The sequence below is a fragment of the Pipistrellus hanaki genome (assembly GCF_964339955.1).
Source record: "Pipistrellus hanaki genome assembly, chromosome: 3".
In the NCBI taxonomy this organism is placed as follows: Eukaryota; Metazoa; Chordata; class Mammalia; order Chiroptera; family Vespertilionidae; genus Pipistrellus; species Pipistrellus hanaki.
The window spans coordinates 120,772-146,428 of record NC_140505.1 but is presented as its reverse complement, the minus strand read 5'-3'; the positions used below and the strand labels follow the sequence as shown (position 1 = coordinate 146,428).

General features: G+C 44.1%; 1 protein-coding gene across 3 annotated transcripts; it reads left to right on the top strand.

Moving 5' to 3' along the window:
- The first annotated feature begins 9,094 nt into the window (after positions 1-9,094).
- On the top strand, positions 9,095-14,057 carry LOC311620665 (uncharacterized protein). Of its 3 annotated transcripts, XM_084880213.1 has the most exons (5): positions 9,095-10,630; positions 10,742-10,876; positions 11,613-11,674; positions 11,762-11,852; positions 13,861-14,057. In XM_084880213.1, exons 2-5 carry the CDS (start codon positions 10,795-10,797, stop codon positions 13,992-13,994), a joined length of 369 nt encoding a protein of 122 aa, XP_084736339.1. In that variant the 5' UTR covers positions 9,095-10,630; positions 10,742-10,794; the 3' UTR covers positions 13,995-14,057. The 3 variants fall into 3 exon arrangements, 2 of the variants coding, with proteins under 2 accessions (XP_084736339.1, XP_084736338.1); XR_014794729.1 differs by having other exon boundaries at positions 9,095-11,325; XM_084880212.1 differs by having other exon boundaries at positions 9,095-10,876.
- The last annotated feature ends 11,600 nt before the right edge of the window (positions 14,058-25,657 follow it).

The window sequence follows — 25,657 nt, the reverse complement described above, 5'->3', positions numbered from 1 at the left end:
TCCCGCGAGGCCCTGCCCCCAGAGCGGCCCTGAGCGCGCCACCAGGAGCACCGCGAGGCCCCGCCCCCAGAGCGGCCCTGCGCGCCGCCAGGAGCGCCGCGAGGCCCCGCCCCCAGTGCAGCCTGGAGCGCCGCGAGGCCCCGCCCCCAGTGCAGCCCAGAGCGCCGCGGCCCCACCTATTGATATATTGTAGCACCAGAGCGCCGCGAGGCCCCGCCCCCAGTGCAGCCCTGAGCGCCGCGGCCCCGGAGCGCCTCGAGGCCCTGCCCCCAGTGCGGCCCTGAGCACAGCGGCCCCAGAGCGCCGTGAGGCCCCGACCCCAGTGCGGCCCTGAGCATAGCGGCCCCAGAGCGCCGCGAGGCCCTGCCCCCAGTGCGGCCCTGAGCGCTGCGCCCCGGAGCGTCGCGAGGCCCCGACCCCAGTGCGGCCCTGAGCGCAGGGGCCCCAGAGCGCCGAGAGGCCCTGCCCCCAGTGCGGCCCTGAGCACTGCGCCCCGGAGCGCCGCGAGGCCCCGCCCCCAGTGCGGCCGCGGCCCCGCCTATATTGTAGCCCAGGAGAGCTGCGAGGGCCCGCCCCCAGAGAGAAAGAGGGCCAGAGCAACCAAAGTCTGGGAGATCAAACCGGTAACACTGACACCTAAGGGCTGAACTACAAACTGCCTTTTTTTTTTTTTTCTTTTTTCTTTTTCTTTTTCTTTTAATTAATCAAAAATAAATGGACACAAATAACTAAGATATAGCCTACCTAAAATTAAGGACTACCTTACAAAACTGAGGTGCAGTGGAATGCTGGGAACTGCAAGACTCTCTGATCCAAGAACCAGGCATACCAAATACAATAACAGAGGAAGTGATTGAACTCTACTGGACAATTTTATGCTAATTATACTATTCTTTATTTTATTTTCATTTTTTACATTTTTTATTTAATTTTCATTTTTTACATCTTTTACTTCAGAAACGATTTTTTTTCTTTTTTTTCCTTACTTGATTTTACCTTTTCAATTATTACATTTTTCAATCTCTATCTTCACTATTACTACTGCTATTTTGCAATTTTTTTTTCTTTTTCTTTTCCTCCCCAGTACCATTTTACTTCGTCTTTATTTTACATTGGGAGTAACCTTCATTCTATTTTAATCTCTACTATAGCATCATTCAACCCTATCTCAATTCGACCTTTACCCCATCACTCTCTTACTAAACTTTAACCTTTTAGTCTCCAGTTTATCCTATCCCTTTCCGGCTTTAGTTTTTCCTCTATTCTTTCTGTATACCCCCTGCTAAAGCTCTCACTATACTCATAGACCTAAGTTCCAACCCCTGATACAAGTGTATAAATATCACTCTCTGCACTATATTAACTAGTTAAAAAAAAAAAAAAAAAAAAAAAAACACACACACAAAAAAAACGGTTTTACTTTCTATCCTTTTCTCATTGTTTGAGTGAAGGTTGATTAATGTGAATATTTGTGCTTTTCAGTGAAATTGTTATGCTTATGCCAGTGTTGTTATTGTTGCTTTGTATTTTTTTTTAAATCCTCTGTTTTTGTTTGTTTCTTTGACTTCTGTATATCATAACCTTACTTAATAATAGTGGATATTGTATTGTAGTTTGTATTAATCTCCAAGTATTGTTACCGGCATTGGCTGGGCTCAGTGGTTGATCTATTGCAATTTTCTCCACATATATATAGTTTGTTTCCCATTTTTTTAGTTTGCTTCTTCTCTCTCTCTCTCTCTCTCTCTCTCTCTCTCTCTCTCTTCCTCTCTCTTCTTTTTCTCCCTGTTTTCTAACTTCATTTTGTCATTACTTTATTTCTTCTTTGACTTTTTTTTTTTTAATTTTTCTTTATTTTATTTTTACCTTCCTTCCTTCCTTCTCTCCTATACCCTAATTTGCCTATCGCTAGGGGTTACCTTTATTAGAGGTTATTAATATTGTAAATACATTCCTGTTAAGTGCCTCTCGTGTTGTACCTGGTAGTGTTGTATTTTGCACCTATAAATTAACGCAAGAGAAAGAACACCACATAACCAGACATCCTGAAAAGAGATACCATGGGAAGACAAAGAAACATCCCACAAATGAAAGAAAAGCAGGCATCACCAGAAAAGGAAGTAAACGAGCCAGAGGCAAGCAGCCTACCAGAGCAAGAGTTCAGAATAATGATTATTGGTTGGCTAAAAAGAATGGAAGAGAAATTTGACAATAACCAAGAAGAAATGAGGAAGAACCATCAGGAATTGAGGAAGAACCAAGAAGAAATGAAAAATGACATCGCTACCATGAAGAACTCAATAGAAAGCATCAAGAGTAGACTAGATGAAGCGGAAGACCGCATCAGTGAGCTAGAAGACAAGATGGAAAAAAATACCCAATTAGAGCAGCTTCTAGAAAAAAAGATTAAAAAGCAGGAGGAGAGCCTACGGGAGCTTTGGGACATTACAAAACAAAATAATATTCGAATAATAGGGGTTCCAGAAGGAAAGGAAACTGAGGTAGACGTGGAAAAAGTATTTCAAGAAATAATGATAGAAAACTTTCCTGAGATAGAGAAGAAAAAACCCACACAAATCCAAGATGCTCGCAGAGTCCCAAGCAAAATGAATCCCAGAAGACAGACGCCAAGGCACATTATAATTAAAGTGGCAAACAACAACGACAAAGTAAGAATCTTAAAAGCAGCCAGAGAGAGACAGAAAGTTACTTACAAAGGAACCCCCATCAGACTAGCAACTGATTTCTCAACAGAAACATATCAGGCCAGAAGGGAATGGGATGAAATATACAAAGTCATGCAAAGGAAGGGTTTGAATCCAAGAATACTGTACCCAGCAAGACTATCAATCAAAATTGAAGGGGAAATCAGGAGCTTCACAGACAAAAAAAGACTGAAGGAATTTATCTCCACCAAACCAGCAATGCAAGAAATGCTAAAGGGTCTACTGTAAAAATAAAGAAATAGGAATTGAAGAAGGAACATGGGTATAGAATAAAAATGCCATCAAATGAGTACCTATCAATAATAACCTTAAATGTAAATGGATTAAATGCTCCAATCAAAAGACATAGGGTGTCAGATTGGATAAGAAAACAAGACCCTTACATCTGTTGCCTACAAGAAACCCACCTCAGAAAAAAAGATGCACACAGACTGAGGGTGAAGGGATGGAAAAAAGTTTTCCAGGCAAATGGAAAGGAAAGAAAAGCTGGGGTAGCAATACTTATATCTGACAAATTAGATCTCAGAGTGAAGGACATAACAAGAGATAATGAAGGCCACTTCATAATACTAAAGGGTACAATCCAACAAGAAGAAATAACCCTGGTAAATATATATGCACCCAATACAGGAGCACCCAAATACATAAAAAAACTGCTGGAGGACATTAAGGGAGAGATTAATAGCAATACAATCATAGTAGGAGATTTTAATACCCCACTGTCACCCTTCGACAAATCATCTAAACAAAAAATCAGCAAAGAAATATCAATCCTAAACGACTCACTAGACCAGATGGAATTAATTGACATCTTTAGAACATTCCACCCCAAAGCCACAGAATATACATTCTTCTCAAGTGCACATGGGACATTCTCAAAGATAGACCACATTTTGGGACATAGGCAAAGTCTCTTCAAATTCAAGAAGATAGAAATCATATCAAGCATCTTCTCAGACCATAGTGGCATAAAACTGGAAACTAATTACAATAAAAATAATCCAAAGAAATCAAATACATGGAGACTAAACAACATGCTATTAAACAAGGACTGGGTTACCAGAGAAATCAAGGAAGAAATTAAAAACATCCTGGCAACAAATGACAATGAAAACACAACAATTCAAAATCTATGGGACACAGCAAAAGCAGTTTTGAGAGGGAAGTTCATATCCTTACAAGCCTATTGCAAAAAACTAGAAAAAATGGTAACAGATGAACTAACTCTACAACTCAAAGAGTTAGAAAAAGAGCAACAAGAAAAGCCCAGTGTAAGCAGAAGGAAGGAAATAACAAAAATCAGAGCACAGATAAATGACATAGAGACCAAAGAAACAATACATAAGATCAACAAAACCAAGAGCTGGTTCTTCGAAAGGATAAACAAGATTGATGGACCTCTAGCCAGGCTAACCAAGAAACAAAGAGAGAGGACCCAAATAAACAAAATCAGAAATGAAAGAGGTGAAATAACAACAGACCCCACCGAAATACAACAGATTGTTACAAAATACTACGAACAACTCTATTCCAACAAACTAAACAACCTGGAGGAAATGGACATATTCCTAGAAAAATACAAACTTCCAAAACTCAATCGGGAAGAATCTAAAAATCTCAATAGACCAGTGACTTGGGAAGAAATTGAAACAGTCATCAAAAAGCTTCCAGCAAACAAAGCCCAGGGCCAGATGGCTTCACAGGAGAGTTTTACCAAACATTCAAGGAAGAACTAAAACCTATCCTCCTCAGACTATTCCAAAAAATCCAAGAGGAAGGAACACTTCCGAACTCCTTCTATGAAGCCAACATCACCCTAATACCAAAACCAGATAAAGACAACTCAATGAAAGAGAATTACAGGCCAATATCCCTCATGAACATAGATGCCAAAATCCTCAACAAAATTCTAGCAAATCGACTCCAGAAGAACATCACAAAGGTCATACACCATGACCAAGTAGGATTTATTCCAGGAATGCAAGGATGGTACAATATCCGCAAATCAATAAACGTGATACATCACATAAACAAATTGAAAGATAAAAATCATATAGTCATATCAATTGACGCAGAAAAAGCATTTGACAAAATCCAACACCCTTTCCTGTTAAAAACTCTTAAAAAGGTGGGAGTACAAGGATCATACCTCAACATAATAAAAGCTATATATGATAAACCCACAGCCAACATTATACTCAATGGGCAAAAACTAAAACCATTCCCTCTAAGAACAGGAACAAGACAGGGATGCCCACTCTCGCCACTCCTGTTTGACATAGTTCTGGAAGTACTAGCCATTGCAATTAGACAAGAGGAGGAAATAAAAGGCATCCAAATTGGAAAAGAAGAAGTAAAGTTATCCTTATTTGCAGATGACATGATATTGTACATAAAAAACCCAAAAGACTCCATTAAAAAACTAATTGACTTAATAAATGAATTTGGCAACGTAGCAGGATATAAAATTAATGCCAAGAAATCCATGGCATTTCTATACACCAACAGTGAAACTACAGAAACAGAGGCTAAAAAAGCAATTCCATTCACCATCGCACCAAAAAAATTAAGATACCTAGGAATAAATTTAACTAAAGAAATAAAGGACCTATTTGCGGAAAACTACACGACACTGAAAAAAGAGATAGAGGAAGATGTAAGGAGATGGAAGAACATACCATGTTCATGGATTGGTAGAATCAACATCATCAAAATGTCCATACTTCCTAAAGCAATCTATAGGTTCAATGCACTCCCCATTAAAATACCAACGACATATTTCACTGACCTAGAAAGAACTCTCCAAAAGTTCATTTGGAACAATAAAAGACCCCGAATAGCCACAGCAATTCTGAGAAAGAAGAGTAAAGTAGGAGGGATCTCAATACCAGACTTCAAACTATACTACAAAGCCACTGTTCTCAAAACAGCCTGGTACTGGCACAAGAACAGACAAATAGATCAATGGAATAGAATTGAGAACCCAGATATCAACCCAAATCACTATGCTCAATTAATATTTGACAAAGGAGGCACGAATATACAATGGAGTCAAGACAGTCTCTTCAATAAATGGTGTTGGGAAAATTGGACAGACACATGCAAAAGAATGAAACTAGATCACCAACTTACACCATTCACAAGGATAAACTCAAAATGGATACAGGACTTAAACATCAGACGGGAAACCATAAAAATACTAGAAGCATCCACAGGTAGCAAAATCTCAGACGTATGCCAAAATAACTTCTTCACTGATACTGCCCCTAGGGCAATGGAAGCTAAAGAGAAAATAAACAAATGGGACTACTTCAAAATAAAAAGCTTTTTTACAGCAAAAGAAACCATCAATAAAACAACAAGAAAGCCCACGGTATGGGAGATCATATTTGCAAATATTACCACTGATAAAGGTTTAATCTCCAACATTTACAGACAGCTTATACAACTAAATAAAAGGAAGATGAATGATCCAATTAAAAAATGGGCAATGGACCTAAACAGAATATTTTCAAAAGAAGACAGAAGGAAGGCCAAAAGGCACATGAAAACATGCTCAAAGTCACTAATTATCCGAGAGGTGCAAATCAAAACAACAATGCGGTACCATCTCACACCTGTCAGAATGGCCAACATCAACAAATCAACAAACGACAAGTGTTGGCGAGGTTGCGGAGAAAAAGGAACCCTCGTGCACTGCTGGTGGGAATGCAGACTGGTGCAACCACTGTGGAGAACAGGGTGGAGTTTCCTCAAAAAACTGAAAATGGAACTCCCATTTGACCCAGTAATCCCACTTCTAGGAATATATCCCAAGAAACTAGAAACACCAATCAGAAAGGATATATGCACCCCTATGTTCATAGCAGCACAATCTACAATAGCCAGAATTTGGAAACAGCCTAGGTGCCCGTCAGCAGATGATTGGATCCAAAAACTATGGTACATCTACACAATGGAATACTATGCTGCCATAAAGAAGAAGGAATTCTCATCATTTGCAGCAACCTGGATGGAATTGGAGAGCATCATGTTGAGTGAAATAAGCCAATCAACGAAAGAGAAACACCACATGACCTCACACATCGGTGGATGATAAAGATCTTTATAAACTGATGAACCAAGAGACAGATATAGAGAAAGTAAAGCAACAGGCAGACTGTAAATTACAGTGGGGAGGGTAGGGATATCAGGGGGAGATAATAGATCAACCGAAGGACTTGTATAAATGCATATAAGTACAACCAATGGACATAAAACTATGGGGAGGGAGGGGATATCTGGGAGGGAGGGAGGGGGGCAATAAAAAAAAATCAAGAAAATATGTAAAAAATAAAAAAAAGAACTATAGAAAAGCAAAACAGTATTAAAAAAATAAAATAAAATAAAATAAAATAAATAAAATAAAAAAAATAATAATAATTCATTTTCTAATTTTTGTTTCTTCAAAATGAAGTCGAAACTTTCTTTGCTTTGTCACATAATTCTCCCATCATTCACAGAGTCACTGACATCTCTCTGTTCCAAAGTCTCTGGACAGCCCCATGTAGCCCATGCCTCTGTGCTTCCCTCTTTCTTCTGTTTCTTCTTCATTTTTAAAAAAATATGTTTTTATTGAATTTGAGAGAGGGAGGGGGGAGAGAGAGAGAAACATCAATGATGAGAGAAAACCATTTATCATCTGCCTCCTCATGCCCCACACTGGGGATCGAGCCTGCAACCCAGGCATGTATCCTGACTGGGAATCAAACCATGACCTCCTGGTTCATAGGTTGATGCTCAACCACTGAGCCACGCTGGCTGGGTCTCCCATTTCTTCTTGATTCAAGTGCAGAGGCCTGGCTTGGAAAAACAGAGAAGAATCTAGGGTGGAATGGAGGGTAGGGACCCTGGTGGGCATGCTGGGAGTCGTGGTCACGGGTGGAGAAAGAGCAGAGGTGGGAGCACTAGGAGTGAACACTGTTGGTGCTTGTGGTCCCAGCTCCAACAATCTCTGTTATGGCCCATCAGCAGAGTGACATGTGACCCAGATTTGGCTGCCCCTGTTGCTTGACTGATTATGTCAACTTTAATGCATTCATTTTTCTCAACAATTTATTTTTAATTTAAAAATTTTTTAAATATATTTTTATTGATTTCAGAGAGGAAAGGAGAGGGAGAGAGATAGAAACATTGATTATGAGACAGAATCATTGATTGACTGCCTCCTGCTGCATGACCCCCACTGGGGATTAAGCTTGCAACAGGGGCCTGTGCCTTGACTAGACTAGAACTGTGACCTCCTGGTTCATAGGTCAACACTCAACCACTGAACCACGCCAGGCAACAATTCATTTATTGAGCAGTGAACAAAACAGAAAAAAAAATATTTTAACCTGCATGGTGCATATATCCTAATGGAGGAAAGACAATAGAAATAAGTAACATTTAATACACTAAATATTGATAAGTGGAAAATGCAAACTACAGATGGTGAGTTATAGAACTGTAGACTTGAAACTTACCTTGTTAACTAGTGTCACCTCCCATAAACATAATAAAAATTCAAAAATGAAATCAGCCAAAACCGGTTTGGCTCAGTGGTAGAGCGTCGGTCTGTGGACAGAAGGGTCCCGGATTCAATTCCAGTCAAGGGCATGGACGTTGGCTGTGGGCACATCCCCGGTGGGGAATGTGCAGGAGGCTGCTGGTCGATGTTTCTCTCTCATCGATGTTTCTGGCTCTCTATCTCCCTTTCTCTCTGTAAAAATCAATAAAATATATTTTAAAAAAATGAAAGCAAAGGTACTGGGCAGAGGCTCTGAAGCACCGAACGGTGTGTGTGGGCAGGGGGTCTGGCGAGGCCTCACATGAGTGACCAAGGCCTTTCAGACTCTGGCCAGCCATCTGTCGGTCCATGTGGGTTAGTGTTTTGAGCCTCAGGCTGTGCTCACTCTTGAGCATCCTGGGAACTGTTATAACAAAGAGCTGACTCTGAGGGTGTGGACCCCAGGTCCTGCTCAGTTCTTCTTGGCCCAATTTGGACAACACTCCTGCTGCCCCCATCTTTAATTATTTATGCATTTATTTATTTGTTTATTTATTTATTTTTGTTAATCCTCCTTAGAGGATATTTTTACCAATGCTTTTCAGAGAGAGTAGAAGGAGGCAGGGGCGAGGGGGAAAGAGAGGGAGGGAGAGAGAGAGGAGAGAGAGAGAGGAGGGAGGAGAGAGAGACATCTACTGGTTGCCTCCTGAATGCACCTGGGGTTGGGGGGTGGAGGGAAGTATGGGGGTAGAGATGGGAAGCAAACTACAACCCAGGCATGTGCTCTTGACTGGGAATTGAACCTTTGACCCCTCGGTGTGCAGGCTGATGCTCTAACCACTGAGTAACACTGGCCAAGCCATTCCCACCTTTCACCTAGTTCTACTTACTTGTTAACTAGAAATGTGTACAGTAGCTCTACGGCATGATTTCCTACCCTGTTTCCCTAAAAATAAGACAGTGTCTTATATTAATTTTTTCTCCCAAAGTTGCACTAGGTCTTATTTTCAGGGGATGTCTTATCTTTCCATGCGCTAGGTCTTATTTTCGGAGGATGTCTTATTTTCAGGGAAACACGGTATTATAATAGTTGTATACATCTTCAGTCTCAGAGGCCATCGCTTAAAAGAACTCACTAAAGCCCTGCTCCCTGAATTCATTTTACCCTCTATTTCCCAGGTTCTAGAACCTGCTGGAACCCATCGACAGATCGAGCTACTCAGAAGGATCCACAGTGAGTCCTCGCATGCAGCAGAGATGACCAGGGGCCACCTCAGCTGCCACACTGCTCTGGGCCAGTGTCCAGTGAAAGTACTACCTGCCTTGCCCTGGGACAGTCCCTCCTGTGGCTCCCGAGTTCCAGTAAGAGGCGCTTCAGGGAGACCGAGCCACCCATGAGTCTGGTTCAGGTCATGCATCACCTTCAGTTATGCTAAAGCAAACCCTCAGCAGAACCAGAAGCACAGATGTCCCTTGTCTCATGAGGACCAACGTCACTAGAACCCAGGGGGCAGGTCAGGCAGGACCTAGGGGGACAATTATAGGATGTACCCCTCCCCCCAGAACGCTCCAGTTCTGCCCCAGGGATGCCTGTGGGAACGTGGGCCCAGAAGAAACAGGGCCAAGAGCTGGGCTTTCAGGCATTCCAGGTGTTAACTGGCTCTGCAGTTAGGAACCCAGTGCTTTCCTGTTGTTGTTAATCCTCACCCGAGGATATTTTTTATTGATTTTTAGAGAGAGTGGAAGGAAGGGGGAGAGACACAGAGAGGGAAACATTGATGTGAGAGAGACACATTGACTGGTTGCCTCCTGCACGCTCCCTCACGAGGGCTGGGTATTGAGGCTGCAATGGAGGTACATGCCCTTGATGGGAATTGAACCCAGGACCCTTCAGTTCATGGACTGATGCTCTATCTACTGAGCTAATCCAGCTAGGACAGGAACCCGGTACTTTTTTCTCTTGCTGGGCCAATGTCACATGTTTTAAGCCTAGCATCATTGTATATTATTATACCTGGTGGTGGCAGTCACAATTTGTTCCTGTTTATAAAAATAATCTTGTTTATTCTTGCACCTTTCCCCCATTACAGTGAATTTTTAAATCTGCTAGTCAATATTACAAAAACCTTTATTTTGAGCCTCAAATTTCTAAATTCTCATGAGTCAATGGAACATTATCAACCAATTTATTCTTCTTAAATATGAACTGATAGCCACCATGGTCTGAAGCTGATCCCCGTATGAAAGGACTAGTAGTCCCCTCTGCAGGGGACCAGGCTAGAGCTCGGGTCTGGGACCTGGTTCCTGATTCTAATGTAGGCTTTGCCACATGCAAACTTCACCACCACACGAGGGTCTCCAGTCTTCCCTTCCTCATGTAAGCACTTGGGAATGGCGTGGGCACCTGCGTGAAGCAGATGGTGGACCTCTGGCTGCAAGAAGGCAGACACCCCTCCGTGTGCTCTTCTCAGTCGGCCTCTTATTACAGAAACACATGTTGGACATCAACCATTACCTGGAAATGAGAGGGAAAGGTGCAGAATGTCTACACTGGCCACTTCTGAAGATGCTTGCTGTGGACGAGTTCAAGGTTCCTTCAGAAAGAGGAGCCCAGGATTTTCTGGTAAAAAAAAAAAAAAAAAAAAGCAAAACACGAGAAAACTCACTCCCAGCTCCCTGGGTCTCTGAGGTAGGGTTGGCAGGCCACACCTGGGACAGAGGACAGACACAGCAGGTGAAGTCAGATGAGGGGCCTGCAGACCAGGGCCTGGTGTGGGAGGAGGCCTGGTTTTCACTCTGCCTCTGGGTCAGGAGGAAAGCCCCTTTGCCTGCATCTCCCCAGAGCTAAGCCAGGCCATGGCCACGAGGTTGATGGGTCATGAGATCTCATGGAGGCCTAGAGACGACCTGAGTCAGCAGGGTCAAGCTGGGATGGAAGGCCAATGTCATAGGACAGACTGGGCAGGACTAGGCCCCTGTCAGAGCACGTGACCCAGTGACACGGCTTCTCTGTGCATACAAGAGGCTGCAGGGATCTGAGGAGAGAGTGGAGCCAGGAGGTGAGTCTGAGAGGTGAGTGATGGCTTTGTTCTGCCAAGTGCCAAAGCCCTTAGTGAGAAGATGGAGGTGGCATGGGCACTGTGTGTGCCCAAGTTCACGCAGCAGATCGTCCAAGTTCCAGGAGAGTAAATGGGGAGAAAGCCATGTACTCATCAGCACATTCATGGCAATATCCACCGCTGCAGCCATTCTTTCACCTCCATGACCACTGCTATGCTTGCCCTGTCTTTGGCGGGAACAGAGGGCAGCGCCCAGCTCTGCATGGAGCTTGCTCACCATTGTGCCCTTTCATTTCTCAGGCTTCGCTGCTCACTGTGCATTCAGCGAGTGCTCTGGCCGGAACTGGGCATTCTCTACCGCAGTGAGTCACCCTGGTCAGATCTGTATGGGAAGCTTTGAGCTACTTTTTATTTGATAGCATGGTTATGCATCTGTTTTCTCCTCCCAGAGTTCCGAAAGCTGTCCTCACGGAACCAACCCCATGAAGCTGGTTTATGTCCTCATCTTCACTGTCTTCTTTCTGTCTCAGGTGACACCAGGTAAGCCCTCACTGGCACCTCCCTCTCATATCTCAATCCCATGTCCTTCCTTCCACCACTCCACTCCCAGAAGGACCCGGGCCCGGGAGCCACATAGGGATGCTCACATGGGAACAGTGAGGGAAGGGCAGCCTCTCAAGGGAATGGCAGGATTAGCACCTTCAGGCCCACACCTGGGCACCTGTCAGTGAGATCCACACCTGTGTCCACATCTGATAGCACCCTTACATACACACTCTCTTCAGCTTCTGCCTCCGCTATGGGTGTCGTGTTGGCTGGCTGGCTGCAGGAGCAGAAAGGGAATCTTAGAGGTTTTGCAAAAGCAGGCAGTTCGCATACTTAGAACTGTGGCACTGGAGAAACGGGGGTATAGGTTGCTCTGTATCTTGCTCCAGGGTTGGAGGGATGAGTGGAGAGGGAGGCTGGGGTCTGCCTCCTGCCTGTCCGTTCCCTGCAGCACAGAAGTACCAAGTGTCACAGGTGGCCCAGAGTTGGAGTGAGCACACCTGGATCCGAGAGAAAGGTGGCTTGTGAGGGCTCAGCCTATGGGGTCAGGCAGGGCACTGAGGGCCACTGTGCCTTGTGCTCACCCCTTAGTCCTTGTCCCCCCCATTCTGTTCCTCCCCTGTGTGCTGCACTAATAGAAACATATTCATCTAATCACACATTTCACTCCTCATCTAAGGGCACACGGCTCCAGGTACTAATTCATTTGACAGACAGGAGCTGACAGGAGCTGGAGGGAGGGGCCTGTCCCTGGCCACATCCTCTCAGCTTTGGGTTAACAACCTGCTCACTGTGACCTCGTGTGAGTTATGATGGGTTTTGTTGTGATGCTCAGAATAGTGACCCCATCAACTTCCTCGCTGGGCTGCCTTTCCATCAAAGAGAGGGGAGGTTGATTGTAGGGGGCAGGCAGGGGACCTTTGGGGAAGCACAGGGAAAGAGCTGGTAGGGTGGTCCTTTCCTGGCAGCTTTCAGCAGGAAGAGGGCTACAAGGACCACTGACAAGCATGTCCTGCAGTTCTGCTAAAGCCTGGCCCTCACACTCCCTGGCAGCATGTGGGTGAGACAGGGAAGGTGCCATCAAGGACACAGAGCTGAGGTCTGTGAGTAGGTGAAGTCAGGGAGCGAGAGTCTCTGACCCCATGGCCAGTCTAAGGCCAACAATAGCCACCCCTGGACCTCTGCTGCCTGAGTCCCAAAGGTGGTGACTTCTGATGATGCGTGTACTGGACAGGGAACTGCTGAGACCCTTCCTCCTTGGGGCCGAGTACAGCCCTCTCACCTTCTAAGAGGCAGGAAAAGGAATCTTTTCCAGGAGGCTTTGAGTTAAGCGCAATGTTTTTTCTCTCTTTTAGAAACCTCTGACCTCAGCTCCAGCCCCCAATTCCTCTGGGTCTTTTTCTTTAGAGATGTAAATTTTAGGTCTTTCATTTAATTGTTAAGGCATATTTGTTGCATCCTGAAGGCAGGTGGGAGGTGGGGGGGGGGGGAGGGAGTTCTATGCCTAGGAACATGGGTGAACTGCAGAAGGTGGCTGACATGCCTCACATGTTCTGGGGTGTGTCATGTGTGTTTACATGTTGTAATGAACACGCCTGTAGCTCCTCCTTTCCCAGAAGAGGGGTTGTAGTGTCCTGTTATTCTCAGTGGGATTCTCTCCAGGAAGTTGAAGACACCCATGTTCATGTCTAAAGGACATGGCTGACCACTCCACAGTGACAGCCGCCAGGGCACATCAGGGTCTGGGACTGTCACCCCAAAAGGGTGGGCACAGTGCCTCCTCCCAGATCCCATGGCAGCACAGACATTTCTGTCATGGCCACTGTGAAGTCTGGCCTCATCCTCCTGCCCAACAAACATGAGGAAAGGGAAGATGGGAAGAGGGGGTGCCTCGGACAGAATGGGTTTGTGAGCAGTCAAGTTTGGGGGTTTCTGGTTGGATTGAATGGTTCCTTCCCCTGCATGGGAACTCTGCCTCCCCACATTTTGATTCTCTCTTCAGGCTGTGGGTATAGCGACATGCACGAGTTCTGCGACTCCATGATAAGCGTGTGCCTGAGGAGGAAGAAAAATTGCATTTTCCGCATGCCAGGGCTCTGCCCCGGGAGGAGCTTCTGCTGCATCCGAGTGAAGTGAGCCAAAGGGTCTGCCTGCAATGTGTTGGCACTGCATTAAATAAATGAAGACTTCACCATATCATTCTGCTCTGAGTAATTCGAAAGGCTGAGACCTGATAGCGTTTTCTTCACTCGTTGGTTCATTTACTTTGTCGCTACCAATGACTGCCTGCTCCCAAAGGTAGCTGGGGACATGGGTTTGAGGTCTCCACTGCTGAGACACTCACAGCCATGGAAGTCTTATCCAAGTTGGATGGGTCAAGAATGTTCCCGGCAAGGTGACTAGAAACTGGATCTTAAAAAATGGGTAAGAATTAGGCAGGGAAAGTGGCATAAGTTCCAAAATGGAGAGAACAAAATGCCCAAGAGCATGGCCCTGGAGACATGACTGCCCCCGGTTAGGAGTGGGTCTGGAACCAGAATATGGTAAGAGATGAAACTAGAGAAAGTGTAGCCAATGGATAAGGGACTCTAAAGACAATTTACCTTTTAAGATGCAGGGAAACATGAGAGAACTTTAAATGAGGGTATGGAGAGGAGATGGAGAAATGAGAAATCCATAGGCCACATAGGATATTATACAACAATTGAAGTGAAAATGTTGGAGGTGAAGGTAGGAATTAAGACATTGCCAACGACAAGCAGGGGAAGTCAGTTATAGACAAGTCACTCAGGAATAGAAGTGTGAGGAGTTGGTCCTTGGAGATGGAGAGAAAGGGAGAAGAGGTTATTGTTATATTTGACTCATTGGATGTTGAGAGTTTCCAGGAATGGGTCCCGATCTAGAGACTGCAGATCAAGAATGGAGATTGTGGTTTAGGAGACATCAGGAGAGATGGGGTGGTGGTTGTGGCCTCAGAGGCCAGGCTTCCAGCAGAGAATAAGGGGATTGGAGATGAGAGAGACTAGAAGGTGGAGATGCCAAAGAAGCCTGGGGGTTAGGATGCAGCCTATGGGCACCTCCTCTGCAGCCATCTGGTAAACTGCCCTCCTCATTCCATGCCGGTAACACCCTCATCTGTTCAAAATTGCCCATGGTCTCTGGGGTTCAAGCCATTCTAATTACCCTTCCAACCCTAAAGTCTATTACAAGGATCACGTCTAAGCTAATAATTAGAATAGACTTTTTATTTTAACTCCATAATTAATTAGACTCAGAGTGCACATTATCTGGGCCATTACATATTGCCCTTTGGCCTCTGATAAGTCTAACCTCCTCAATGACATCAGTGGTGGGATTTCCCCATGTCCCATGATTCTAGAGGACAGGCACTATAGACTTTTTCTCATGAACGGGTTGCTGATGCCTTTGTGAAGGGAACGTCCTTGGGGATCTCTCAGGGCCAGCCAGAGCGTGCTCAGTGGTCACATGTAACAGATCAATTTCCACGTTCCTCCCTACATCCTGGGTTCCTTTCTCTGTGGTGTATTTCAGATGTCCTGACACCCCAACTTCCTTTAATGTGTCACTAAGTTAGGGTTTCAATCAACTAAGCATCTCTTCTAGTCACTCCGAGCAGCCTGAGCCAGATTAAGCCAGAATCACTGATCTTCCTACATATGCCCATTAGTGTCTCCCTATTGGCAATTATGAAAAGGCTTCCATGAGCGTTTCTCACAGGTTTTGAGTCAGAGCACACATTTCACTTCTCCAGGGTAATACTCAGGAGGGGTGAATGAGCCCTGTGGTCAGCATATTTCACTTGCCAACTGTCTTCCCAAGCATACTTTCCATTTTGGATTGAAATGTATGGGAGGTTGATTCATTACAAAAATGAAGTCACAAGAATAACTGTGGCCAAGAAACTATGTCCCTACCATTTCAAAACGGGAGACACAATGTCTCCATGGGCAGAAGATTGTTTCCCAGTCTGAGCAGCAGGCTTTCCTTTACAATTCAGATACCATCCTACCTGGAGATGATTTCTTGGGTTCTAACATCATGGTTTTAAAGAAACCTCTATTAAACCATCATGGCTTTAAAGGAACCGCTATTTGGACAGTGCCTTGGGGGAGAAGAAAAGAATCACTACATCTGGCCTGGCTGGCATGGGCTCAGTGGTTGAGCTTTGACCTATGACCCAGGGGGTTGCAGTTCAATTCCTGGTCAGGGCACATGCCCAGGTTGAGGGCTCCATCCCCAGTGTGGGGAGTGCAGGAGACAGCCAGTCGATGATTCTCTTTCATCATTGATGTTTCTATCTCTCTCCCTCTTTCTCCCTCATTGAAATCCATAAAAATATATTTTTTAAAACCACTAGGTCTCTGAGTCTTGCTTCTCTGTAGAACGACAGGCTATGTTCTGCCATCTCTGGTCCTATGGGTGATGCCTACATGCCAACTGAAAGCTTTCTGCTCCTCAGAGCCCGAACTGGCTTGCTTCCCTGAGTCCCAGTCATCAACCGGGAGCCATGGCTTGATAGCCAAGAGCCACTGAGGGATGTGAAAATGAGAACGCAATCTCAGGGACTTCTCCACATAGCTCGCTCACACACATCATACACACACACACACACACACACACACACACACACACACACGTGCGCGCACTCGGAGCTCTTATTGTAGCTCATCGGTATGCAGACACGTGGGCAGACTGCAGGTGGCTTGGAGAACAACAGTGTCAATAGTAGTAGGTACAGAGACTGAGACTTAGAAAAGAAACAGTGAACAGCCTTGTCCGAGGTCAACCAGCTGGTTAGTGGTGTAAGCAACCGTATAACTTAACTGTTCCCCGCAAGACCCATTCCAGGACCCTTGAGAGTGGTACGCCTTTATTTTGTGGAGTCAGCAGGGTGAGCTGCAGGGCTCAGCGGGCACTGTGGTGTGGGGGTTAGACTCTACAGCAGTGCTTGTTTCGACTCTTGCACTCCGCAGGCAGGATGGAGCACCCGTGGGTCTTCTGGTGCTTGCAGGCGCCCCCCATGTCTTCACATTCCTTGTTTTTATTTCTTTTTTCATAGCCTGTAAAGCAGAGGAGGTCAAGAAAAAACACAAAGTGAATTATAGGCATGGTGCCCCAAACTACCGGAATTCACCTTGCACAGCAAGACTCTGCAAGGCCTCCACCTGCTTCATGTGACCTTCGAGCTTAGTGTGGTTTTCATATGTTTTAAATGAAAATGTCATGAAATTCAAATGTGAATATCCATCACAGACTTAATTTTATAGGAAGATGAGTGGCTCCTTGTTTCCATATTGTCTGTGGAGCCTTTAGTCTACAATGGCAGAGGTGGGCTGTCCTGACAGAGACCTTACGGCCCTGAAGCCTGAAATACTTATTTCCTGGACCCTTTCAGAACAAGCTGCATCAGGAAAGTTTCCTAAAGTGCCTCCTTCTCTGTCAAAAGGGCAACCCTGGCATGTGCCCCAATCAGGAATCAAACCATGACCAACCACTGAGCCACGCTGGTCAGGCACTATTTTCTTGACACAAAGTAGGATCTACCTTTTGTGTAATTAGGTGGGGCTGTGAGATGTGTTTAATGAATTTTGAGCAGAAGTGACATGCCCTTCTGGAGCGTGGGACCTCTTGGAGCACTTTCCTCAGACATGGAGACAAACAGCATTCATGGTGGTGGTGGCTGCCTTTTCTATTTATTGGTTTATGGATCTTTTATGCATCTGATGAAAAGCCAGCCATAGCTCAACTGACACCATCTGTGAGAAACACACAAAGAGGAGAAGGAGAGGAACAGGAGCCTCATGGTGAATGGATTCCTAGGGTTATGGGATGACCTGGTGGTGGCTGGTGGTGGCTGGCTCTGAGCAGCTCCAGCGAGCAGAGTGCCTCTGTGACCAAGATGAGAGCTTTGCTCCTTTGAAATGCCAAAATTCGGGTATTCTTTTCACCACAGCATGGCCTGGTACAAGCTGACAAATGCATCAGGTTGCCAGGGGAGACACAGGAGACCCTGTTAAGTTTGAATTCCAGATAAACAACAACAAATCTTTTAGTACAAGGATGTTCCATGCATTGTCTGGGCCATAGTCATACTAAAACGTATTCATTGTGCTGAAACCGGTTTGGCTCAATGGATAGAGCGTCGGCTTGGGGACGGAAAGGTCCCTGGGTTCGATTCCGGTCAAGGGCATGTACCTTGGTTGTAGGCATATCCCCAGTAGGGGGTGTGCAAGAGGCAGCTGATCGATGACTCTCATCGATGTTTCTAGCTCTCTGTCTCTCTCCCTTCCTCTCTGTACAAAATCAATAAAATAAAATAAAATAAAATAAAATAAAATAAAATAAAATAAAATAAACAAAAAAAAACCATATTCATCGTTTTCATGTAATTTAATACATACATGTACATTCTGGGCTTGTTGACTGTTTAATGAAAACATGGCCTTTGGAACCAGAGCCACTTGGGCTTGAGTTAAGGGCTTCACTCCATACAATCTGTGTGACTGGAAGCACTTCATTTCTTATTCGTGTCTATGAGACAGGCCTAAAGTACCTGCCCCATCAATGTAAATGCTACCATGCAGTGGGATAGGAGGGGAAAGGTTTTGTTATGGTGTTTGGTCAAGAGAAGCAGTCAACTGTGTTTGTATGCTGTAAAGCCCCCTCTACATGTTATCTATTACCATGGCTAGTTATGGGTTTATTACCAACTAGTAATGAAGGGCAACTGGGGGAAAATCTTTTTAATAAGTGGCAGGTCAAGGACTTTGTACTACGCTTCATTCAGCTATGATCCTTGTTGGTTGTTACACATGTCAGTGCATCCTTGGATCAGGAACCACCCAGCCCTCTCTGCTCCCCAGCTCCAAGATCAGCCACCATGTCACCCTACCAGCCAGATCTACAGCTCACCTGACACCATCTGCGAGAGACAAACAAGGAGGAGGAGGAGGAGGAACAGGAGCCTCATCGTGAGTGAATTCCTGGGAATATGGGATGAACAGGTAGTGTCTGGCAGTGGCTGGTTTTTCAGTGCACATCCAAGAAGCGGGTGACCTGGGAAAGAGTTTCAAACATTCAGCAAAAGGGGAAATGCTTGCATTCCCAATGAAGATTCTCCAGAGGGATTGGGTGTCATTTGAGAATGTTTTCTCTATATATAGATCCAAGTTTGTGGCTGGTGAAAAAGAAAAAGACCTCTATCATAAGTCAGCATTATCTAGCTGATTCTCACTTCTGCTTATGACTTTGAGATTTGGTGCTTTTTCTGTTTGAGAAAAAAAAAATAATGGAAAAAAAAAAACCAGTTGCTTTGCAAATCATCCAGTTATTCATTTATCTTTATTGCATTTCAGCTTCTCTTTCAGGAATATGAATAAAATCTCCCTTTTTAGAAGATAAATAAGGAAGAGAATTTTTGTAAATGAAAATGTTCTCTCCTTTTTATGCTCAGTAACTTTTTTGCTTCCTATTTAAGAAAAGGTTGATCTATTCTGGACAAGCTTGTACTCATGCTGCCTCTTGCATAGATCACAACCAGGTGAGACTTTGGGGACCAGAGTATTTCTTTTTCTTTTTATGTTAAATTTTTTACAATAAAATTATTGGGCTAGCATTGGTTAAACAAGACCACATGAGTTTCAGGTGGACATTCCTATAACATCATCTTCCTTGGCATGTATCTCACACCATGAAGAGGCCAATCTCCTTCTGTCACCATATAGTTGACCCCTTTATCCTCTTCAACCTCCCAACCTGCTTCCTTGGTAACCACCTTACTGTTGTCTGTGTCCATGAGTTAGGTTTTTTTTGTTCATTCATTGGCATGTTCTGTTTTATAGCCCACAGGTGAATGAAGTCATACAGTTCTTTTCCTTTCCCATTCTCCTTGGATTCACTTAGCATGATACTCTCAAGACCCATCCATATTGTCCCAGATTAGAGAGAATCATTGATTGGCTGCCTCCTGTTGGCTCTCTACTGGGGATCAAGCCCACAACCTGGGCATGTGCCCTTGATCAGAATCAAACCTGGGACCCTTCAGCCTACAGGCCAATGCTCTATCCAATGAGCCAAATTTCTTTTTAAAAAATATATTTTTATTGATTTCAGAAAGAAAGGCAAATAAAGCAAGAGATAGAAACATCAATGATAAAGAGAATCATTGATGTGCTGCTTCCTGCACTCCTTCCCTCCTCCCCCACATACATACACACTGGGCATCAAGCTCGCAACCAGAGCATGTGCCCTGACTTGGAATGGAACCATGACCTCCTGGTTCATAGGTCAACAGTTCAACTATTGAGCCATGCCAGTCAGGCCCAGAGTATTTCTTAATACAGGTTTGATATCAAGGCATTATTGTGGTAAAGCCAGAAGAATACAGAGGGAAATATTGAAATTCTTCTCATAATGCTCATCACTCTATGTTTCACTATGCCGTGGATTACTAAAGTAACAAGTCCTATTATTGTCTCATATTCTCAGCACTTTGAACAGAGGGTGGGCATAGAGTAGTCAAATATATGTTTAAACTAGAGGCCTAATGCACGAAATTCATGTAAGAGTAGGCCTTCTCAGCCGAGGCTGCTTCCATCCTCTCTTGCATCTGCTGGTGGCAGCCTGGATCTCTCCTTCACAAGTCTGGTGGCTGCCTTGATCGTGTGGCTGCAGCCCTGGCTTCACTCCAGCTAATTAGCATATTATGCTTTTATTATTATAGATGACTGAGAGCTTGTATAAAGGAACCAACTAGTGGGCAAATGAAAAAATGGATGCATGGAGGAAATAAATGAGGGAGTGAAAGAAGAGAACAAAGAAAGGCCCAGTTTGGCTCAGTGGTAGAGCATTGGCCTATAGACTGAAGGGTCCCAGGTTTGATTCTGGTCAAGGGCACATGCCCAGGTTGTGGGCTTGATCCCCAGTAGAGGGCCAACAGGAGGCAGCCAATCAATGATTTTCTCTCATCATTGATGTTTCTAACTTTAACTCCCTCTCCCTTTCCCTCTGAAATCAATAAAAATATATTTTAAAAAAGAGAAAGAATGAAAAGAAGGGGACACAGGGAACTTGAGTTCTTTACTTATCGAACAATGGCCACTAATATTGGGGAGTAGAAATGTATATTATGACCAAGACTCAGACATCAAAGAAGTAATCTGAGCCATAAAGTCAGCAATGATCTTCTCAGAAATAAAAACAAAAGAAATTTCACTTAATAGTTGAGCTTTGGGATCAGATAGATCTTGGATCAAAGTCATTGATCTGCCATGTATTAGCTGAGTGATCTTGAAATAACCTTTCAAAGCTCCAGTTCTCCCTTACATTTGATGGTGATACAGTACCATTCTCCTTCCTGAGTCCTGTCTCAGATCAGGGACGTCGCGGGGAGGGAGGTGGGGGGTGTCAGTGGCTGGCCAGTCCTTTTGCAGGCAGAGTTGTGGTCTAGCTAACATTTCTGAAAGGGGATCAACCCAATGTAAGAAGGGCTTCCTAGGTGACTTCTGGGTCCCAGAGATCACAAAGCTGTTAGCTTTTTCCATCAAGAGCTGGAATATCTCAGAAAAACACTGCAATTGAAAACTGGAATTTGACCAAATTGTGCCTTAGTTGAGCCCATAAAATTAGAAGCTGGTAGTATAACTTTGGTCATTTCTGGAATGTAAGGAAAAGATGGTCAAAAGAAGAACCTAGAACTGTAGTAAGTACACCCAATTCCCCACTAAACTTCACTTATTATATGGAGCCATGGATGTATAAGTTTATACAATTTCTCCCATTCTCTCTTACTGGAGCAAAGTTTAAAGGAGGTTTCTGAATCTTTGCATCAGCATCTGAATTTTTCACTAAATAGATACCTATTGTAGTTTGGTGATATTCACCTAGAAATGGACTAAGTGTAGTAATCTATTTAATAAAATTCTACATTGTAGCTGTGAGGCTTTTACTTTCTTGACTCCAACAATAATTTAATCATCATCATCATCATCATCATTATCTATAATACTTAATATAAGAGTAGCATGCTAATTTGCCATAACTTTGCAACACCCACCAGCCAATCAGGAGTGAGTATGTAAATTAACCCAACAAAGATGGTGGGTTAGCCAAAACCGGTTTGGCTCAGTGGATAGAGCATCAGCCTGCAAACTGAAGGTTCCCGGGTTTGATTTTGGTCAAGGGCATGTACCTTGGTTGTGGGCACATCCCCAGTAGGGGACATGCAAGAGGCAGCTGATTAATGACTCTCTCTCATCGATGTTTCTAACTCTCTATCTCTCTCCCTTTCTCTCTGTAAAAAATCAATAAAATATATATATTTTTTAAAAGATGGTGGATTAATTTACATATATATGTGCCAACTGGCGGTGGTGGCAGGACAGGACACTTGCACCATTGCCATGGCGATGACACAGGCATTCTGCACCACCCCAGCCACTTTGGGCCTCTGGGCAGCATGGGAAGGCAGAAAGGTGGCTTTGGGCCAGAGTGGAAAGATGACTCCAGGACAGAGCAAAGGCAGTGCCGGCAGGCAGAGGAAGGAAGGCCCATTCTTGCACGAATCTTCGTGCATCAGGCCTCTAGTAATAATAATAATAGAAAAGAAAGTATAGATGGAAAGCTTTTGTCCACATTCTCATCCCCCATGCTCGTAAACTGAAAGCAATCACTTTTATAGACTCCCTAGATGTTAGGCTTATAGTCCCACAGCTTTTTTTTTTTTTTTTTTTTTTTTTTTTACCATGATGTATGGTTCTCCTAAAAACCTACCTTGCAATGGGTTCCTTCACTCTTCTCAGGTGGTCTGCTGCCTATCCCTCTGGCAGGAACCCCTAAGGCAGCTGCCCATGGCCACACAACTAGGGGCCAGGTCAGATCAACAATGGGCAGAAGAAGGGCTGAGTGAGGTCATGCAGGGTGCATTATGATCTCGTTGGTGGAGAGGTGGGAACGAGTCAGACTTGAGTGGCATCAAACCTCTGAGAGCTGGATGAGGGGAGGTGGGGACGGTGCAGACACTCCTTCCAAAAGGTTTTGCTAAAAAAAAAAAAAAAAAAAAAAAAAAAAAAAAAAAAAAAAACTGGGCAAAGATAAGAAGCAATAGATGATGAATGATAGTCAAAGAAGAGGTGTGTTTAGTTTTTACAGAGAGCAGGTGAGTCTTGTCCATCCGTCATCAAGAGAAGGGATCCAGGACTCAATGAAAGGTTGGCCTTGGGCTGGAGCATGAGCCCATTTGTTCATGATTCATAGAAAAGACATCCTCTTCTGCTGACTGGTGGGAAGAGCATCTTTCCTATGTGAGACTCATAATAAGGCACTTGGGCATGTTATGGCAATAAAACTACCAGATTCTGTAGGATAGAAATTAGAACAAATAATTAAAATTCCAGTGAAGAAGATAATAAATGTCAAATAAACAGTCAAAACAAATTATAATTAAAATCAAATATTAGTTAAATGATAATAAAATGAACTAAAATAAAGAATACATGGGTTATAAAACATGAATATTAGATTATCACAGCAAAACCAATTAGATGAATTTCACTCGTATGTGGGAAATAAGACTGAAAACAACAAAAACTCATGGACACAGACAGTGCAAGCATGTCAAACTCCAAGGCTAACATGGGCCAAATAAAGTTTAAGTTTATGTAGGCCGTAAAAAAAAACAGAAGCTTCAATTTTCATAGAAATGGAGGTTTATTTCAATAGAGACATGGTGAATACAAAGGGATGAAATAAATGAATAATCATTAATATAAAATAATAGAACATCTTAATAAAAATTAATATTTTTTCTTGAATATTAACTTACCAGACACTGAATAACTGCACAAAATAATAAGCGTAATGCAAATAAACCTATTTTTTCTTGTTCTCCGAAAGTGAAATATTTCCTATTGCTCACACCAAACAAGTCTGTCCAAGACTAATGATGTGGTAATCAACTGCCAAAATATTCACTGCTAGTATTAGTGGAGAGAAATGGTGCACCTTTGTGTAAGGTGTGTAAAAGAAATGAATGCAACACAATTATAATAATAAGTTATTAGCCAATGTTGCAGTTCATTATTAATAACTAGAGTCCCAAATTTGTATACAGGTGGGGTCCCTTGGCCTGACCAGCAATTGGGCTGATGGGGGCCATCTTGCCCAGTCCTGATGAGGGCAGATCAGACTGGCCAGGGGATATTGGCAGGCCCCAGAAGGTTGGCTATGGGAACATACTGACCACCAAGGGGCAGCTCCTACATTGAGCATCTGCCCCTTGGTGTCAGTGCACATCATAGCTACTGGTCAACCAGTCCTTGCTTAGACTATATATATATATATATATATATATATATATATATATATATATTAGGATATAGTAAAAATTAAGTTATGAACTTTTTATTAACATGTGTCTTACATGCCATTATATTGACTGTGCTGTAAAAATATTTGTTGTGGGCCACGAGTTTGACATGCTTGGTCTGGAGGTTACCAGAGGGAAAGAGGGGTGGCATGTGTCCAGGGAAAGAGCAAGCCAGATGAAAGCTTGGGGCCATCAGAGTCTCCTTGGCATCCCTTTTGCCATCCTCTTGTTTGAGACGATCCCAAAGGCCAGCTCAGGATGGGGATAGGGTCTCGCAGGGAGGGCACAGGATCTCCCAGAGAAGGGCACAAAGACTCTGCCTCTTGATGGGAGAACAGCAGGGCTATGGAGAAGCATATTTAGAAAACACAAGGTACCCCAAATGCAGAAGGGGAGTGGAGGCAAAAGGCAAAAGTGCCAGGTAACAACCCCTGAGATCAGCCTTTTATGTCCAATTCAAGTAAAGCAGCAGCCTCTATAATGCAGGTAAATAGGCATCTCTCAGGATTTCCAATTGGTGCTTATTCTCACATTGTGTCCAAATCCCATTTTCATCTCCATGACCTTCTCAGCGATTCCCACCCATTTCCTACTGGCAACCACCCTCCTTTCTGTAGTTTTGCACCAGGCACGACAGAGGCTCCCCCAGTTCCCAAGGTTTGATCACCACAGAGCCATTGAATGAAAGGAGGATTTGTGAAAACCTGAAGATTAAGGATGGATGGTTGCTGTGCGGAAGTGCCCGAAAATAAAATTGGAAAGCAGAGTGCACTTCCTTGGACTTTCAACAGACTGTTTTCTTGACTCCCATCCTGTCCATCTGGAGGCAGCACTTCGTCCACCTCTGCATTGCCATTGGGCAGATAACAATGCTTGAGGCAGGGCTTCTTTCAAAGACTGTTAAAAAAAAAACAAGTGACTAGATAAAGTCCACTCCCTGAGCAGGTTTGTAGCCATGTGGAGAATTAGAACATGACCCATGCGATTGAAAGCTGTGGGCCAAAAAGAAGTGAGCACTGGGGCAGCGTGGAGGAGGGAGGGGCCACTTCCTGTGGGGATCAGGAGTGGTGTCCCGAGGAGGAGGTGTTTGGTGGGGACTGGGGAAGGGAGGCTTGTGTTGAGTGCGTGGGGCAGGTGAGGGCATGCAGGACGGGAGAAGCAACACAGAATGCACCTTTTAGGAATGCACATGGAGGACTGGGGAGCTCAGGTGACTCTAAAGTCACCAAAAACCTGAAAAGCACAACAGGTCCCCCATGGGGGTCCCTGAAGGTCCGCAGGGGAGCCTGAACGGGCCCCTCTGGGTTTCAGAGATGGGCCTGTGTGACCACGCACCGAGTAGTAGCTGCCAGAACATGAGGGCGAGATTCTGAGTCTAATGTGAGTTGATTTTATTTAAATGTCACATCTTTGT

What these genes read in the sequence shown, in the direction of transcription:
- LOC311620665 (XM_084880213.1), top strand. Translation starts at nt 10,795, where the DNA reads ATGTCTACACTGGCCACTTCTGAAGATGCTTGCTGTGGACGAGTTCAA. An exon ending in ACTGGGCATTCTCTACCGCA is followed by an intron (nt 11,675 to 11,761) that starts GTGAGTCACCCT and finishes TTCTCCTCCCAG; the next exon opens with AGTTCCGAAAGCTGTCCTCA. An exon ending in TCTGTCTCAGGTGACACCAG is followed by an intron (nt 11,853 to 13,860) that starts GTAAGCCCTCAC and finishes TTCTCTCTTCAG; the next exon opens with GCTGTGGGTATAGCGACATG.